At 43.1% G+C, this 17570-nt stretch overlaps 1 protein-coding gene across 1 annotated transcript in view; it reads right to left on the reverse strand.

Annotated features, from left to right (window-relative positions):
- acad11 (acyl-CoA dehydrogenase family, member 11) overlaps window positions 1-17570 on the reverse strand; it is a 78400-nt gene that overhangs the window by 7872 nt on the left and 52958 nt on the right. Inside the window, exon 14 of the mRNA XM_079862911.1 lies at window positions 14047-14119. Within this exon, the coding sequence (XP_079719037.1) occupies window positions 14047-14119 (73 nt within the window). The remainder of the gene's footprint in view (window positions 1-14046; window positions 14120-17570) is intronic.

Here is a 17570-nt window from a genome sequence, read left to right on the forward strand (position 1 = left end):
CTTACATATTTAGACAAGTTGCTACTGGGATTTTTTCACATCGACTGATGGACAGTACTATACTGCAGCATGATTAACCAATAGTAGAAGTTGAGTGTTGCTATGCGGTTCTTAAGGTATTCTAAGTATTTTTGCCATGTTGCCCTGTGGTTGCTATGGTGGTTTTGTCAAAAAAATTCCACAATGAAGACTTTATGATATTCTGGCATCTAGAGATGGGTCATCCATCTTTAATGTGAGTCCAGAATGTTTCCATAACATTGTACATTAAACCCTTTGTTTTGAAAACATCAAGGAAAACTTGATTTCTCAGGATATGACCACTTTCATCTTCCTATAGTAAGGAAGAAGTCCATTGAATTTGTCTGCTGTAAGAGATATTCATGAGATATGAGGGTGAAGCAGTTTTAGCTTCATACTACTTGGATTTAAATGAAATACAGATAAGAGAAAATTCCACCTGCTTTCTCTTTTCAGCTGCCAAGCTTGCTATTCACTGCAGGGGAGAAAGAATGCACTGCTAGACAGACAGAAGACAGAAAGAGATGATTCTGAACAAAAAACCAGCACAAAATACATGGAGGAGAGAAAAGCAAGAAACTAAAGAAGACTTGCAAGATAGAGCGAGAGAGAGAATTACAGTGATCGCATGATACCAACGTCATAAAAAAAGAATCAGAACAGACATTGAATATATATTAAAAACAATCATATATATTTATATATTCAAAAGTGATTTTTGTAAATCCAGAATGATTCAGTAAGAATTGTAATGGAATTGTCAAGTCAAGTCACCTTTATTTATATAGCACTTTTTACAATACAGATTGTTTTAAAGCACCTTTACAGTGATAACAGGAAAATAATGCAACAAAGTTTGTGTCGGCTGTACAGCAGATCTAGAAGAAAATAGCGTCATAGTCCAGCTTAAGTAAGTTCAGTGATGGTTCATTTTTGTTTTAAAAAGTAATTAATGTAGTTAATTTACTGTATGCATGTATGTACAGTATGTATGTGTGTGTATATATATATATATATATATATATATATATTAGGGCTGGGCGATTTAAATCGTGATATTGTTATGCGCATCTCGTCAGTAAAGCCGGTTCCTTGATTAGTAGTAAATCGCCATCACCTGCTTTCAGATGGAGCGGCATTTACTACAAAGAGCCGTAGTTAACTGACAAGCTGAGCCATATCGCATTAAAATCGCGGACGTATCACCAGCGATAACTAATGCGATATGGCTCAGCTTGTCAGTTAACTACGGCTCTTTGTAGTAAATGCCGCTCCATCTGAAAGCAGGTGATGGCGATTTACTACTAATCAAGGAACCGGCTTTACTGACGAGATGTGCATAACAATCTCACGATTTAAATCGCCCAGCCCTACATACACTCACCTAAAGGATTATTAGGAACACCATACTAATACTGTGTTTGACCCCCTTTCGCCTTCAGAACTACCTTAATTCTATGTGGCATTGATTCAACAAGGTGCTGAAAGCATTCTTTAGAAATGTTGGCCCATATTGATAGGATAGCATCTTGCAGTTGATGGAGATTTGTGGGATGCACATCCAGGGCACGAAGCTCCCGTTCCACCACATCCCAAAGATGCTCTATTGGGTTGAGATCTGGTGACTGTGGGGGCCATTTTAGTACAGTGAACTCATTGTCATGTTCAAGAAACCAATTTGAAATGATTCGAGCTTTGTGACATGGTGCATTATCCTGCTGGAAGTAGCCATCAGAGGATGGGTACATGGTGGTCATAAAGGGATGGACATGGTCAGAAACAATGCTCAGGTAGGCCGTGGCATTTAAACGATGCCCAATTGGCACTAAGGGGCCTAAAGTGTGCCAAGAAAACATCCCCCACACCATTACACCACCACCAACAGCCTGCACAGTGGTAACAAGGCATGATGGATCCATGTTCTCATTCTGTTTACGCTAAATTCTGACACTACCATCTGAATGTCTCAACAGAAATCGAGACTCATCAGACCAGGCAACATTTTTCCAGTCTTCAACTGTCCAATTTTGGTGCGCTCGTGCAAATTGTAGCCTCTTTTTCCTATTTGTAGTGGAGATGAGTGGTACCCGGTGGGGTCTTGCTGTTGTAGCCCATCTGCCTCAAGGTTGTGCGTGTTGTGGCTTCACAAATGCTTTACTGCATACCTCGGTTGTAACGAGTGGTTATTTCAGTCAAAGTTGCTCTTTTATCAGCTTGAATCAGTCGGCCCATTCTCCTCTGACCTCTAGCATCAACAAGGCATTTTCGCCCACAGGACTGCCGCATGCTGGATGTTTTTCCCTTTTCACACCATTCTTTGTAAACCCTAGAAATGGTTGTGCGTGAAAATCCCAGTAACTGAGCAGATAGTGAAATACTCAGACCGGCCCGTCTGGCACCAACAACCATGCCACGCTCAAAATTGCTTAAATCACCTTTCTTTCCCATTCTGACATTCAGTTTGGAGTTCAGGAGATTGTCTTGACCAGGACCACACCACTAAATGCATTGAAGCAACTGCCATGTGACTGGTTGATTAGATAATTGCATTAATGAGAAATTTAACAGGTGTTCCTAATAATCCTTTAGGTGAGTGAGCGCTGGAGGCTAACTAGGGCGGTGCCGGTGATACAGGGGGCCAGGGCGGAACCGGCAGTTCAGGGGCCCAGGGCGGAGCTTGCAGCTCAGGGGGCCAGGGCGGAACCGGTCGTTCAGGGCTAAGCGTCTTGGAGACAGCCTCCGTGGACACCTCTTCTCGAGGTGACTTGTGGGCTGAAGCGGGCTCAGGGACCAGCCGCGAATTCTCAGGCGCGGTGACGGCCATCTTGGTCAAAGACTCGGGCGTGGCTGAATCTTGGCTGAAGTCTCTGGCTCGGGCATGGCGGTGGCCTCGACGGGACGAGACTCTGGAAGGGCGGCGGCCCTCTTGGTTGAGGGCCCACGGGCCGGAGCCGATGTGTGCGCTGCCCACACACACACAAAACCGCAGTGGCGACCATGATGAGTGCTGCATCCTCCGTAGCCGATTCAGGCGCGGCGGCCATCTCGTCCGAAGACACAGGCGCGGCTGACATGGCGTGAAGAAGCTCAGGCTTGGCAGGCATGATTCACAATTTATAAAGCATTATACCATGGTCTGGGTGAATACTCGATTCTGATTGGCTGCAGGGTGTCCATTAAAAAGTGATAGAGGACACCTAGTAAATAAACCGTCAGGCGTAACCAGGGAAACCAAGTTATTGTTTGTAAAAAACTAATTAAAATATAAACTAATGTTTTAAAAATGTGTTATTTGACAAGTGACCATGGTATAAGCGGGTTAATGATGCGGCGGACTGATTGCTGATCGCTCGATCGCTGATCGATTGCTCCTGTCGGCCTCGCTGCCTGCTTTGAGTGTGTTTGTTTGCTTCGGTGCTGTAAGCTCCGTCTTAGCCTTGTATTTCTTTGTTTTGAACCATCATTTACTACCATTTCTAGTTGTTTATACTACTACACTTTACCCAACATCTCAGATTAACCTGACATCGCTAGCTTCTGTTATTAGTACTACTAGCACAAAATGCTAGTAATTCGCTAGCCTGTTAACGCGCCACCCGTGCGCTCAGCTATTTTTATTTATTTATTTTTCTCTAGCGCGTCCGCGCCTTTGAGTTCATAAAAGCTCAGGTGAGTAAGAATCAGTCAACAAACACGGTGAGTAATGTCTTGTCCTGTTATTGTCACCTGCACTTCATGTCACATGTTTAGCATAGCCTTCTCTGTCTGCAATATAGGATTTATATGTGATAAATGTAAGGAGACAGTTAGGTTGACAGAGAAGATTTCAGAATTAGAAACACGCATCCAAACTTTAATTGAGGATAGTAAGAGTGCTAGAGCTTCAGATGTTTTGGATGCGCATAGCATAGTGAACACTTTACATGAGTCGATTCCGGCTTAAGTAGAGCCTGTGCAGCCGGGCAAATGGGTGACAGTGAGGGATCGCTCTAGTCGCGGATCTAAAAACCACTCTTCCGTTCCGATTACCATAACAAATCGATTTGCCCTGCTCAGTGAAACACCCACTGAGAATGATTGTGCCCTAGTAATTGGTGATTCGATCACACGGAACGTGAAAATAGAGACACCAACCACCATAGTCACATGTTTGCCGGGAGCCAGAGCGCCTGACATCAAAGCAAATTTAAAAATGCTGGCTAATGCTAATCGTAAATTCTCTAAGATCATTATTCATGTCGGCACTAATGATGTTCGACTCCGCCAGTCGGAGATCACCAAAATTAATATTAAAGAGGTGTGTGAACTTGCAAGTACGATGTCAAGGACTGTAATTTGCTCTGGCCCCCTTCCTGTTCACAGGAGTGATGAGATAGTTAGTAGATTGTGTTCGCTTAACGGTTGGCTGTCTAAGTGGTGTCCGCTTAATAATATAGAATTCATAGACAATTGGAAAAGTTTTTGGGGCAAACCTGACCTGTTGAAAAGAGATGGCATTCATCCCTCCTGGGATGGTGCTGCTCTTCTCTCTAGTAATATGGCTCATAGTCTTAGAGCTCAAACATGACAATCTGGGGCTCAGGTCAGGAAGCAGACAGACTGGCTAAACCGACGGTCTGCTAGCGGCCTCGCATCACCAAGGTCAGATAAATCCCATCACATAGAGCCTCTTTCACCTAGCTATCATCATATAGAGACTGTGTCTGTCCCGAATTTGGAAATCCAAAAAACGTTTTAACCCATCTAAGGTTAAAAATTTAATTGATGTTCAACAAATAAAAAACAGCTATAATACAGATGAGCAAATGCTAAAGCTTGGGTTGCTGAATATTCGATCGCTTACTTCAAAAGCACTCATTGTTAATGATATGATTTCAGATAATAACCTAGATGTGCTGTGTTTGACAGAAACCTGGCTAAAACCAAACGATTACATTACTTTAAATGAATCAACCCCGCAAGATTACTGTTATAAACATGAGCCTCGTCTGAAACGCAAAGGGGGTGGTGTTGCTGTAATTTATAGTAATAGTTTCAAAACCACTAAGAAATCAAGTTTTAAATATAATTCTTTTGAAGCATTGGTGCTTAATGTAAAAATATATAGTGTAAACGATAAATCACGTTTGAGATTTGTGCTGGCTACTGTATACAGGCCACCAGGGCACCATACAGACTTTATCAAAGAATTTGCGGACTTTCTATCAGAATTAATATTGACTGCAGATAAAGTACTAATTGTTGGTGATTTTAATATACACATCGATAATGAAAAAGATGCATTGGGTTTGGTATTTAAAGACATTGTAAATTCAATTGGAGTTAGACAACACGTGTCAGGACCTACTCATCGTCGTAATCATACTCTAGATCTAATATTATCACACGGAATAGATGTTGATGCCGTTGAAATTCTGCAGCAGAGCGATGACATCTCAGATCATTATCTAGTCTCGTGTAATTTGCATTTAGCCAAGGCTGCAAAGCCAACTCCGTGTTTCAAATATGTGAGACCTATCACTTCTGCCACTAAAGATTGCTTTATTAATAATCTTCCTGATCAGTTTCATCATCTCAGCATCCCAGATAGCTTAGAAAAACTAGATATTACAACAGAAACGTTTAACTCTCTCTTTTCCAGCACTTTAGACACAGTTGCTCCGTTGAGCTTAAAGAAGATTAAAGAAAATAGTCCAACGCCGTGGTACAACGAGCACACTCGGGCCCTTAAGAGAGCAGCCAGAAAAATGGAGCGCAACTGGAAGAAAACAAAACTAGAGGTATTTCGCATTTCATGGAAGGAGAGCTCAATTACTTACAGAGAGGCTTTAAAAGCTGCTAGATCTGCTTATTTTTCAACCCTATTAGAAGAAAATAAACATAATTTATTTTAGGTATTTATTTGAAACGGTGGCTAAACTAACGAAAAATAAAGCTTCAAGCCCAGAAGTTTCCAAGCAACCCAGCAGTAATGATTTTATGAACTTCTTCACTTATAAGATTGATAATATCAGGGACAAAATTATAACTATGCAACCGTCTACTACAGTATCGCATCAGGCAGTGCATTGTAGTCTCCCTGAGGAAAAATTTGATTCATTCGTTGCTATAGGAGAGGAAGAATTTACTAAACTCATTAAATCATCTAAATCGACAACATGTATGTTAGACCCTATACCAACTAAGCTACTGAAAGAGATGCTTCCAGAGGTCCTAGATCCTCTTCTTAATATCATTAATTCATCTTTGTCTCTAGGATACGTTCCACACTTTAAGCTTTAAAACTTTAAGCTGGCTATGATTAAACCGCTTGTTAAAAAAACGCAACTTGATCCTACAGAATTAGTCAATTACAGGCCGATCTCGAATCTACCTTTTCTGTCAAAGATATTAGAAAAGGCAGTATCCTCACAACTGTGTTCCTTTCTTGAAAGAAATGATATCTGCGAGGATTTCCAGTCCGGATTTAGACCGTACCATAGTACTGAGACAGCTCTCTCCCACCGATCGTGGTTGTATCTCGCTATTAGTGTTACTCGATCTTAGTGCTACATTTGACACCATTGACCACAACGTTCTTTTAAATAGATTAGAACATTATGTTGGCATTACGGGAAATGCACTAGCATGGTTTAAATCATACTTATCTGACCGTTATCAGTTTGTAGCAGTAAATGATGAGATGTCTTATCGATCACAAGTTCAGTATGGCGTACCACAAGGCTCAGTACTAGGACCGCTGCTGTTCACTCTGTACATGCTACCATTAGGAGATATCATTAGGAAACATGGAATTAGCTTTCACTGTTATGCTGACGATACTCAGCTGTATATTTCTTCAAAACCTAACGAAACTTATCAATTCACAAAATTAACAAAATGCATAGCGGATATAAAAAATTGGATGACTCGTAATTTCCTACTTCTAAATTCTGAAAAAACAGAGTTTCTAATTATTGGACAAAAAACTTCCTCACGTAATAACCTAGAATACTGTCTAACACTCGATGGCTGCTCTGTTAAGTCTTCGTCGTCGGTTAGGAACCTGGGTGTGCTCTTTGATACCAATCTTTCATTTGAAAGTCACGTGTCTAGTATCTGTAAAACTGCATTTTTCCATCTTAAAAATATATCTAAATTACGCCATATGTGTAACGATCACCAGCAGGAGTTGCCCTTGAGAGCCACCAGAGGGCACTCCACATAAGACTATCATCCACTCTCAAACTACATTTCCCAGAACTCACTGCCTGGACTCATTATCACTTTCACCTGTACCTCATTCACTGATTGCATTCACCTGTGTCTCATCATCCTGTTAGTCTCAGTCTATATATACCTTGTTCATTCATTCACTCACCGCGAAGTCTTGTTAAGTGTTACACTGCATTTCTGAGCGTTTCCCTGGTTTTCTTGTTTCTTGGTTTTTGATATCTTGCCCTGTTCCCTGGATTACTCTCTTGCCTCTGGTCCCTGCCTGTTTGTTGGTTTTGTTTGTTTCTTCGTTTTGACTGCCTGCCTGTGTATGACCCTAACCTGTACATTGGATTACGCCTCTGGATTTCCCCAGCCAATAAAGCTGCATTTGGATCTAACCTTCGTGTCTCCGAGCAGTCCGTAACAGAAGACTTCGCCACACCCAGATCCAGCAGCTATGACCTCCAGGAATCCAGCAGTACGGATCTCGCCTGATCTTCCCAGCATGAGCCGGGAGTTCGCTGGACAGATCGCGGCCTTGGCCCTGGATAGCCTCGATCTGTTTCAGTACACCTGGGGGTTTGTTCCTCTCGCTGCCTCTTGCTCTCTGGGTGATGAGGCAATTAAGTTGTGTTACCGGCTGGGGGCTAAGGAGGTCGACCCGAGGGAGCTCCCCGATCTCTCCGGTCTGGATTGGAGAGAGGCACTCTCCAGATGTCTGGAGAGCTTCCTTCCGTGGCACCCCATGTCACCGTCTGCACTTCACGCCAGTTCAGCCGAGCCCGCACTTCACGCCAGTCCAGCCGAGCCCGCACTTCACGCCAGTCCAGCCGAGCCTGCACTTCACGCCAGTCCAGCCGAGCCTGCACTTCACGCCAGTCCAGCCGAGCCCGCACTTCACGCCAGATCTGCCGAAGCCAAGGCAGTATGCGTCATGCCCGCCGTGCCTGAGACAGCAAGCGACATGCCAGCCAAGCTAGAGCCTTCACCGCTGGTCCCGTCCAGCACAGAGCCCTCTTCACCGCTGGTCCCGTCCAGCACAGAGCCCTCTTCACCGCTGGTCCCGTCCAGCACAGAGCCCTCTTCATCGCTGGTCCCGTCCAGCTCAGAGCCCTCTTCGCCGCTGGTCCTGCCCAGCTCAGAGTCCTCTTCGCCGCTGGTCCTGTCCAGTCCAGAGCCCTCTTCACCGCTGGTCCTGTCCAGCTCAGAGCCCTCTTCATCGCTGGTCCTGCCCAGCTCAGAGTCCTCTTCGCCGCTGGTCCTGTCCAGTCCAGAGCCCTCTTCGCCGCTGGTCCTGTCCAGCTCAGAGCCCTCTTCATCGCTGGTCCTGCCCAGCTCAGAGCCCTCTTCATCGCTGGTCCTGTCCAGCTCAGAGCCCTCTTCATCGCTGGTCCTGCCCAGTTCAAAGCCCTCGCCGCCGCTGGTCCCGTCAAGCTCAGAGCGCGCTGATCCTGATCCAGAGACTGAGCTTCACGTCACTTCTGCCGACCCAGAGACTGAGCTTCACGTCACTTCTGCCGACCCAGAGACTGAGCTTCACGTCACTTCTGCCGACCCAGAGACTGAGCTTCACGTCACTTCTGCCGATCCAGAGACTGAGCTTCACGTCACGTCTGCTGATCCAGAGACTGAGCTTCACGTCACGTCCGCCCGTCAAGAGTCTCATCCCGCCGAGACTGAATCTGTTCCTGAATCTGATCCTGATTACTGAGCCTGAATCTGTTCCTCTTCCTCGTTCTGCGCCTGTGTCTTCGGACAAGATGGCCGACTCCACGCCTGTGTCTTCGGACAAGATGGCCGACTCCACGCCTGTGTCTTCGGACAAGATGGCCGAATCGACGCCTGTGTCTTCGGACAAGATGGCCGACTCCACGCCTGTGTCTTCGGACAAGATGGCCGACTCCACGCCTGTGTCTTCGGACAAGATGGCCGACTCCACGCCTGTGTCTTCGGACAAGATGGCCGAAACCACGCCTGTGTCTTCGGACAAGATGGCCACCGCCAAGCCAGTGTCTCAGGACAAGATGGTCTCAGCCGAGCCAGTGTCTTCGGACAAGATGGCTGCCGCCGAGCCAGTGTCTCCGGACAAGATGACCACTGCCACGTCGCCTGAGCCCCCAACAGAGATGGCCGCCGACACGCCTGAACCTGAGCCATCAGCAGAGAAGGCCGCCGACACGCCTGAACCTGAGCCCTCAGCAGAGATAGCCGCTGCCACGGTGTCTGTTCCTGTTCCTGAGCCGGTGTCTGTTCCTGTTCCTGAGCAGGTGTCTGTTTCTGTCCCTGAGCCGGTGTCTGTTCCTGTCCCTGTGCCGGTGTCTGTTCCTCCGCCCTGGCCGCCTGCACAGCCTGCTCCGCCCTGGCCGCCTGCACAGTCTGATCCGCCCTGGCCGCCTGCACAGCCTGCTCCGCCCTGGCCGCCTGCTCCGCCCTGGCCGCCTGCACAGCCTGCTCCGCCCTGGCCGCCTGCACAGCCTGCTCCGCCCTGGCCGCCTGCACAGCCTGCTCCGCCCTGGCCGCCTGCACAGCCTGCTCCGCCCTGGCCGCCTGCACAGCCTGCTCCGCCCTGGCCGTCTGCACAGCCTGCTCCGCCCTGGTCGCCTGCACAGCCTGATCCGCCCTGGCCGCCTGCACAGCCTGATCCGCCCTGGCCGCCTGCACAGCCTGCTCCGCCCTGGCCGTCTGCACAGCCTGCTCCGCCCTGGTCGCCTGCACAGCCTGATCCGCCCTGGCCGCCTGCACAGCCTGATCCGCCCTGGACGCCTGCACAGCCTGATCCGCCCTGGCCGTCTGCACAGCCTGCTCCGCCCTGGCCGTCTGCACAGCCTGCTCCGCCCTGGCCGTCTGCACAGCCTGCTCCGCCCTGGCCGTCTGCACAGCCTGATCCGCCCTGGCCGCCTGCACAGCCTGATCCGCCCTGGACGCCTGCTCCGCCCTGGCCTTCCGCCCTGCCGGAGTCTTCAGGTCCCCTTCCGCTGCACGGGCCTGGCCCTCCATCCCGCCCCCGGGTCCGCCTCCGCTCCACCTCCCTCCTGGACAGTTTTAGGAGCGTCTGGAATCCGCTCCTTAAAGGGGGGGCTATGTAACGATCACCAGCTGGAGTTGCCCTTGAGAGCCACCAGAGGGCACTCCACATAAGACTATCATCCACTCTCAAACTACATTTCCCAGAACTCACTGCCTGGACTCATTATCACTTTCACCTGTACCTCATTCACTGATTGCATTCACCTGTGTCTCATCATCCTGTTAGTCTCAGTCTATATATACCTTGTTCATTCATTCACTCACCGCGAAGTCTTGTTAAGTGTTACACTGCATTTCTGAGCGTTTCCCTGGTTTTCTTGTTTCTTGGTTTTTGATATCTTGCCCTGTTCCCTGGATTACTCTCTTGCCTCTGGTCCCTGCCTGTTTGTTGGTTTTGTTTGTTTCTTCGTTTTGACTGCCTGCCTGTGTATGACCCTAACCTGTACATTGGATTACGCCTCTGGATTTCCCCAGCCAATAAAGCTGCATTTGGATCTAACCTTCGTGTCTCCGAGCAGTCCGTAACAATATGCTCTCGTTGACAAATGCGGAACAATTAGTTCATGCGTTCATGACCTCAAGGCTAGATTATTGTAATGCTCTACTGGGTGGTTGCCCTGCACGCTTAATAAACAAACTACAGCTGGTTCAAAACGCAGCAGCTCGAGTTCTTACCAGAACCAGGAAGTATGAACATATTAGCCCAGTTCTGTCAAAACTGCATTGGCTCCCTATTAAACATCGCATCAATTTTAAAATATTGCTGATTACTTACAAAGCACTAAATGGTTTAGCTCCGCAGTACTTGAGCGAGCTCTTAACGCATTATAGTCCGTCACGTCTATTGCGATCTCAAAATTCCGGCCAGTTACTAATACCTAGAATATCAAAATCGACTGCTGGTGGTAGATCCTTTTCCTATTTAGCACCAAAACTCTGGAACAGTCTTCCTACCATTGTCCGGGAAGCAGACACACTCTGTCAGTTCAAAGACACATTAAAGACACATCTCTTTGACCTAGCATTCACATAATACATTATAGACTTCTATAATTTAATGTTAGGCTGCATAGATTAGGTCAGCCGGAACCGGGAACACTTCCCATAAGTCCTGATGTACTCGTTACATCATGAGAAGAATGGCATCTACGCTAATTTTAGTGTCTGTGTTTATCCCGAGGTTTTCCTGCAGCATGCCGGATCCAGGCCGTATCCAGATCTGACGAAGGACCTTCGCCTGGACCGATGACAATGCAGTGCTGAAGTGCCAACTAGTCTCTCCCTATGGAGGATCCCTCTACCACTATACAGATAAGGCGTTGTCGGGAAAATTTGTTTCGCGTTCCTACCCCAAATAAACAAAATAAAATTCTTTATCAAAATTTATAAGGAAAGACAAGTACTTTGTTTAGGCTTGGCTTGTAGGGAATTCCAAACCTGCGTATTTTCAAATGCACATAACTATAGAACCCATTCTAAATGCGCATGTGAACGCCATCAGCTTTTCTCACAGGTTCGCGTTTAAAGTCTGTGTAGAGGGAATGGTGTCGTCTTAGTGCCCCCTAATTTAATAACAAATGATCGTTGCGACGGAAGCAAATCAATCAAAACTAACTTTAGATGCAAAATAACTTAACTCTGCTATAAAGCCAAAACAATCTCTGTTACCTTAAATTATACGCTTATCTCTGTGAAGCTGCTTTGAAACAATCTACGTTGTTAAAAGCGCTATATAAATGAAGATGACTTGACTTGACTTGACTAATGCCCTTCGAGGTGTCCATTGTCAGGTATTAATGGACTTCGGTGGAGGCAACCGCGTGCGCGTCGGACAGTTCATGCCTCGCCGTCGTCCATTAATACCTGACAATGGACACCTCGTCGGGCATCAGACATATAGTAATAGTCGGGCAATTTATCATTTCTAAATGAAGTATAGCATTATTTACAAAGCAGTTATTTAGGAGTTGTCAGTGATTCATAAGATCACTTAAGTGTAAGTAAATGTAGTAACTTCAGGTAGTTGAAGTTAACTATTTTTGTGAGCTCATCTAAAGTGAGGACTAGTTATGCCTTGTAAAGCATTTATAAAGGAGATTTAAAGGCTCATTGATCTTCTTAACAGAAAAAGGAAACAAACACAACACAGTGATACAGAACAGAAATATTTAACCGAGCCTTTAAATCTCCCTTGTAAATGCTTTACAAGGCATAACTAGTCCTCACTTTAGATGAGCTCACAAAAAAAGTTAACTGAGCTCTACTAAATGCTTTATAACTACCTGAATTAATCATGAATTACAGTAGAAATACATGTTATTAAACTATTTATTAACACACCAGGTAACTATTACTATATGTCTGAATAATAAGATGTATGTATGTACACTTAAATAGTTTATTAATCATTTACTCACACTTTCTAAGTGATCTTATGAACCACTGACAACTCCTAAATAAATGGTTTGTAAATAATACTATACTTAATTTAGAAATGATAAATTGATCATTAATAAAGTATGAAAATACAATTATTAAACACATTATAGATATGCTTTAAAAACAAGAAGAAAGCATTTATAGCTGTATTTATATACTGCTTATTAATGTCTATTAATGCTTTATAAATGATGAATTAATTGTTTACTAATGCTTAACTAATGATTAATAGCGTAGAGTTATTATAAAGTGTTACTATAACGGGCTTAAAATCATTTTTGGGGGGTGAAAATACTAACATGCTTAAGACTTTTGCACAGTACTGTATGTCAATTTGAAAAGTAATTTACCAAGGTATTTTATTATTTTACCATAAAATCTGACTACATTTTAAACATTAAATAAACAGTTTTAAATATGCCTATATATTTGTGTGATTTATTTATTTATATTTTTAAAGTAAATTAAATTAATTTAATTAAATTATTGACAAATTGATAGTTTATTATTTTAGTGGATATCCTAAATCTACATAACAACAAATTTCTAACCCCATGAATTAAGACATGCACCATTTGTGCTAAGAACATGAATGAGACCTCCAGCTCTGTAAGGGTTTCGACCTAGTTAAACTCGGTTTCACTTTATTTTAATGGTCCCTTTAACACATTCTATTGACTATAAGTAACGTTGCACCTACATGTCTACTAACTCTCATTAGAGTGTTAGTAGAGTAGTGGTAGACTGGTAGGGTTAGAGTAAGTTGACATGTAGTTGAAAAGTTACATATAGTCAGTAGAATGTCTGTTGGGGGACCAACACAATAAAGTGTTAGCAGATATTAAGCAGACAGTCTACTAATACTCTAATGAGAGTTAGTTGACTAATAGTAATTAATACTAATAGTTAGTAGAATGTTTAAAATGGACCATCAAAATAAAGTGTTACCCAAAACTGTAATATTAATATGAGTAGTACATATTTAATATGCTCTGCAGTAAAATGGGATTAAAGTCTATATAGTCGGCTTTGTGAAAGAATGCAGGCAAAGCAGATCTCAGAGCTGACCACAGGACCTCATGCCAGAATGAGTATGAGTGTGTGTGTGTGCGCGTGTGTGTGCGCGCGTGTGTGTGCGCGTGTGTGCGTGTGTGTGTGTGTGTGTGTGTGTGTGTTTGCAAAAGATCTGCCAACATTAGCAATAAAAAAACAATTATCAAAAGAAGCTGTGTGAGGGAATTTGCCCAGCCTGCCTAACAAAATTCAGGTAAAAAGTGACCAAAGTTACTATATAGTGTCAAACATTTAGCCTGGCTACATTGCTGAAAGAAACGTTTGCCGTGTGTGTCAGAGTTCCAGTACCTGTCACTATTTGAGTCCAGTGACTTGCTCCTGCACATGACTATGGCAATCTCACACTTTGGGTTACCAGCACCTGTAATAAAAAAACAAAACAAAACACACACACACACACACACACACACACACACACACACACACACACACACACACACCGAGTTTAACTTGCCGCATTGTTGTTGTTGTTTTATAAATAAAGGCTAAAAGAGCATTTTCCACTAAATCACTTGTGCATTTTGGTTTTATTGTGTGTGAGATATAATGTTATGTAGGATTTCATTTCAAACAGTCTGCCAGACAAATGTATGATAGCTAAATATCATATTTAAAGTAGGGGGAAAAAAAACTTGCAGGTGGTTGCCTAGATGTTATGCACAATATGCAGCTGTCAAGGTGTTATTTTGTGTTAGTGTCTCTAGAGGGAGCTCTTTCTCACACTGACATGCACTTTGCACATGCACTTCTGAGTGTAGCTCTAGTTTCTGTTGTACATGAACTGCAGTTGCTAGCATGTGAATGCACTTACACACAAACACTGCAATGCTCAAAGCCCTTACAATGAAAATCATTCACAGACCACCATAATGTACATCATGACTCAAAGCTGCTATAATTCACAGCAAAGTGAAGCACACACAGGCCTGGAGCCAATCTGTGATCCAAGGGACAGATGGGTGTGTCCCATGAACACTCTTTTCGAACATTCGTTTATTGTCCAGTTTACTGAAAAACAACATAAGGATAGCAGATCAACATGATATTGCCCCAATCAAAGGAGTAAAGGCTCAGTTTATTGAATGTATAAGAGGGTGTGATAGAAGCCTGCAGGGAAAATCGTCCCACATTGGCACAAATACCATACCTGCATATGTCCATTTACAAGATAATAAAAAAAAAATAAAAAACAACAAAGATCTTTTAAGGCTTTTTTACTCTCTTTTTTTCCCAGTAAAAAATGTCATCCCCATCCTTAAAAAGATATATATTTTCTTGAGAAGCAAAATTGCACAAGATATTAAGAATTGTTTATAGTTTTCCTGTAGCTCAAACAGTAGAGTGTTGGCGCTTACAACGCCAAGGCCATGGATTCGATTCCCAGGGAAAGCAAGAACTAAGAACAGATTTTTTTTGGTTTTGTTTTAAACCTCACTAGATGATGTCAGATGTATTACTAAAAATGCATTTAATATTCATTGAACTTCATTCAGAAAATAAGTTCTAATATTCTGATGCAATTTGCTCGTAAAGCAAATCTATCATGTTTTGAGGATTATACTGTAATTTTTTTTTTCTTGCAGTATACATCAATTCACCAAATACATTGCCTAAGTGATATGTACATATATAAAAGAGACGAATAAAAAATTGTTTTAATGTAATTGAAGATGTAAATACAACATGTATTTTTAACACTCACCTGCAGTGTCCAACTGTAACATGAGACATGCCAAGTGTTGGTAAGACAAATAAGTAGTTTGCTGAAAAACTACTCAAGTTACTACGTTACAAAGTACTTAAGCATATTTTTCTATTTTTATCCAAAATGAGGTGATGTCAGCAATATGGAGCGTTAAACACTCTCATGTAATTTCTGTTTCATTCATACTGGAAGCAAGAGGGCGTCCTTATAGGAAATCTCTTATATGGACATCAGATATTGCTACAGCTGAATAACATGCAGATAGAGCCGCTTTTGACTGATGAAACATGAAGACAATAAACAGATTGCAATGATCTGTGTTTATCTGTGTTCTTCAAGTCATCTCAGGTATTCTCGTAAGAATGATGTATATCTATAATGCAACGCTAATCGACATAGCCTGTGTCAGAGTATAGAATTTTTATGAAATTAAATATTTTCTGTCTCACTCTGTGCTAAGAAGCAACATGGGACCACTGAAGCAAGTTATTTCAAACAGGACTGAAGTGTGTTTGTATAGTGTTTTTGGAGCAAAACATTACATTAATCTCATAAATTGTTGTGTTTGACACTATGCTAAGCAAACATACTGTACTAGCTATCCCTGTTGCTAAGAGCGATTGTTTGAAGTCCACGTAAGATCATTTTAATGTTTTTTTAAAAAGGGCAAAAGCACAGAAGGGTGAGAGGTCTGATCAAAGAAATTAGGGATTAAAACAGTATGAATAGAACAGTGCCAGTAAAAAATAAAAGTTGGGTACGGGTTAGCGTTAAATAAAATGCTTTTTTTCATTCTACCGAAAAGAGCCCACTGTTGCTATAGGAACGAGATACACTTTTACTGTACATGCATCTGATTGACAGATAATTCATGCTATCTTATTTCACTGTTGTTTCTAATGTTGAGGTTATTTCAGCTTCGTACAAAGTTTGCTTCGTACATTTAGTTTAACTGCATTGTTAAAGTCAAGTCACATTTATTTATATAGCACTTTTTACAATACAGATTGTTTCAAAGCAGTTTTACAGAGATAACAGAAAAATAATGCAAAAAAGTTTGTTTCCAGAAGAAAATAACGCTATTATTTTACACAGTCCAGCTTAAGTAAGTTCAGTGATGTTTCATTTTTGTTTTAAAAAAAGTTATTAATTTAATTAATCTATATATATATCCGCTCTGGAGTAAACCGTGATGTCATCATCCAGCTCAGTTCAGTTCTTGTATAATAGTGTCAATGCAGGAAGATCAATATTATTGTTGAATAATAAATTTAATGTTAAATTTAATGTCCCCAACTAAGCAAGCCAAGCCAATGGCAACAAAGGTGGAAAAAGGCGACAGTGGCAAGGAACCAAAACTCCATCAGGTGGCAGAATGGAGAAAAAAAACCTTGGGAGAACCCAGGCTCAGTCTCCAGTTCTCCTCTGGCCAATGAACGAACAGTGTATGATTCAGGCAGCATTATAGGTCAGAAGTCAGATTGGTTTGGAACAATCAGAATATTATCCAGTTCCATCTGGTTGAAGATCGGAGTCACGCTGGTATGGAGATATGTTTGTTGAGGATCAGTGTTGATGGCTTCGTGTCGATGAAGGGCAAGAGGGCAAGCTTTACCATTCAACTGAATTGTGTGCGTGCATTTTAGTCACTTAATTACATTGTTCTTGCTTCGTTCATTCAATAACTGCATCCTTGTATGAACCAAGTTTTCTATTTACTTCAACTACTCAGTGCTCTGGTAATATGAATGGTATGACCCATTTCAGTTTAAAGTCAGAATATGAGTATAGCTCACTAAATATGAGCATACATTCACTAAAATATTGAAACGTTAGCGATACTAGTGATTCAAAACGCGAGCGCCAGTGATTGACTGTCAAAGCGCGGTTTGAACGCCCCGCGCCCCAGCTGAACTGGAAGTTTTGATTAGTTTTGCACCCGAGTCAGACCTGTCTGTTATTAGCTGAAGTGCTCAGATCTGTCTGTTATTGGCTGAAGCGCTTCAGATCTGTCTGTTATTGGCTGAAGCACAGGGCTCCACTGCAGTAGTTTGCGGTGTCTGTCAAAAGTGTCTGTCAAATGCCAGCTAGCCCTGTTGCTCCGTCA

Source organism: Squalius cephalus (assembly GCF_949319135.1).
Source record: "Squalius cephalus genome assembly, chromosome: 25".
NCBI classification, from domain to species: Eukaryota; Metazoa; Chordata; class Actinopteri; order Cypriniformes; family Leuciscidae; genus Squalius; species Squalius cephalus.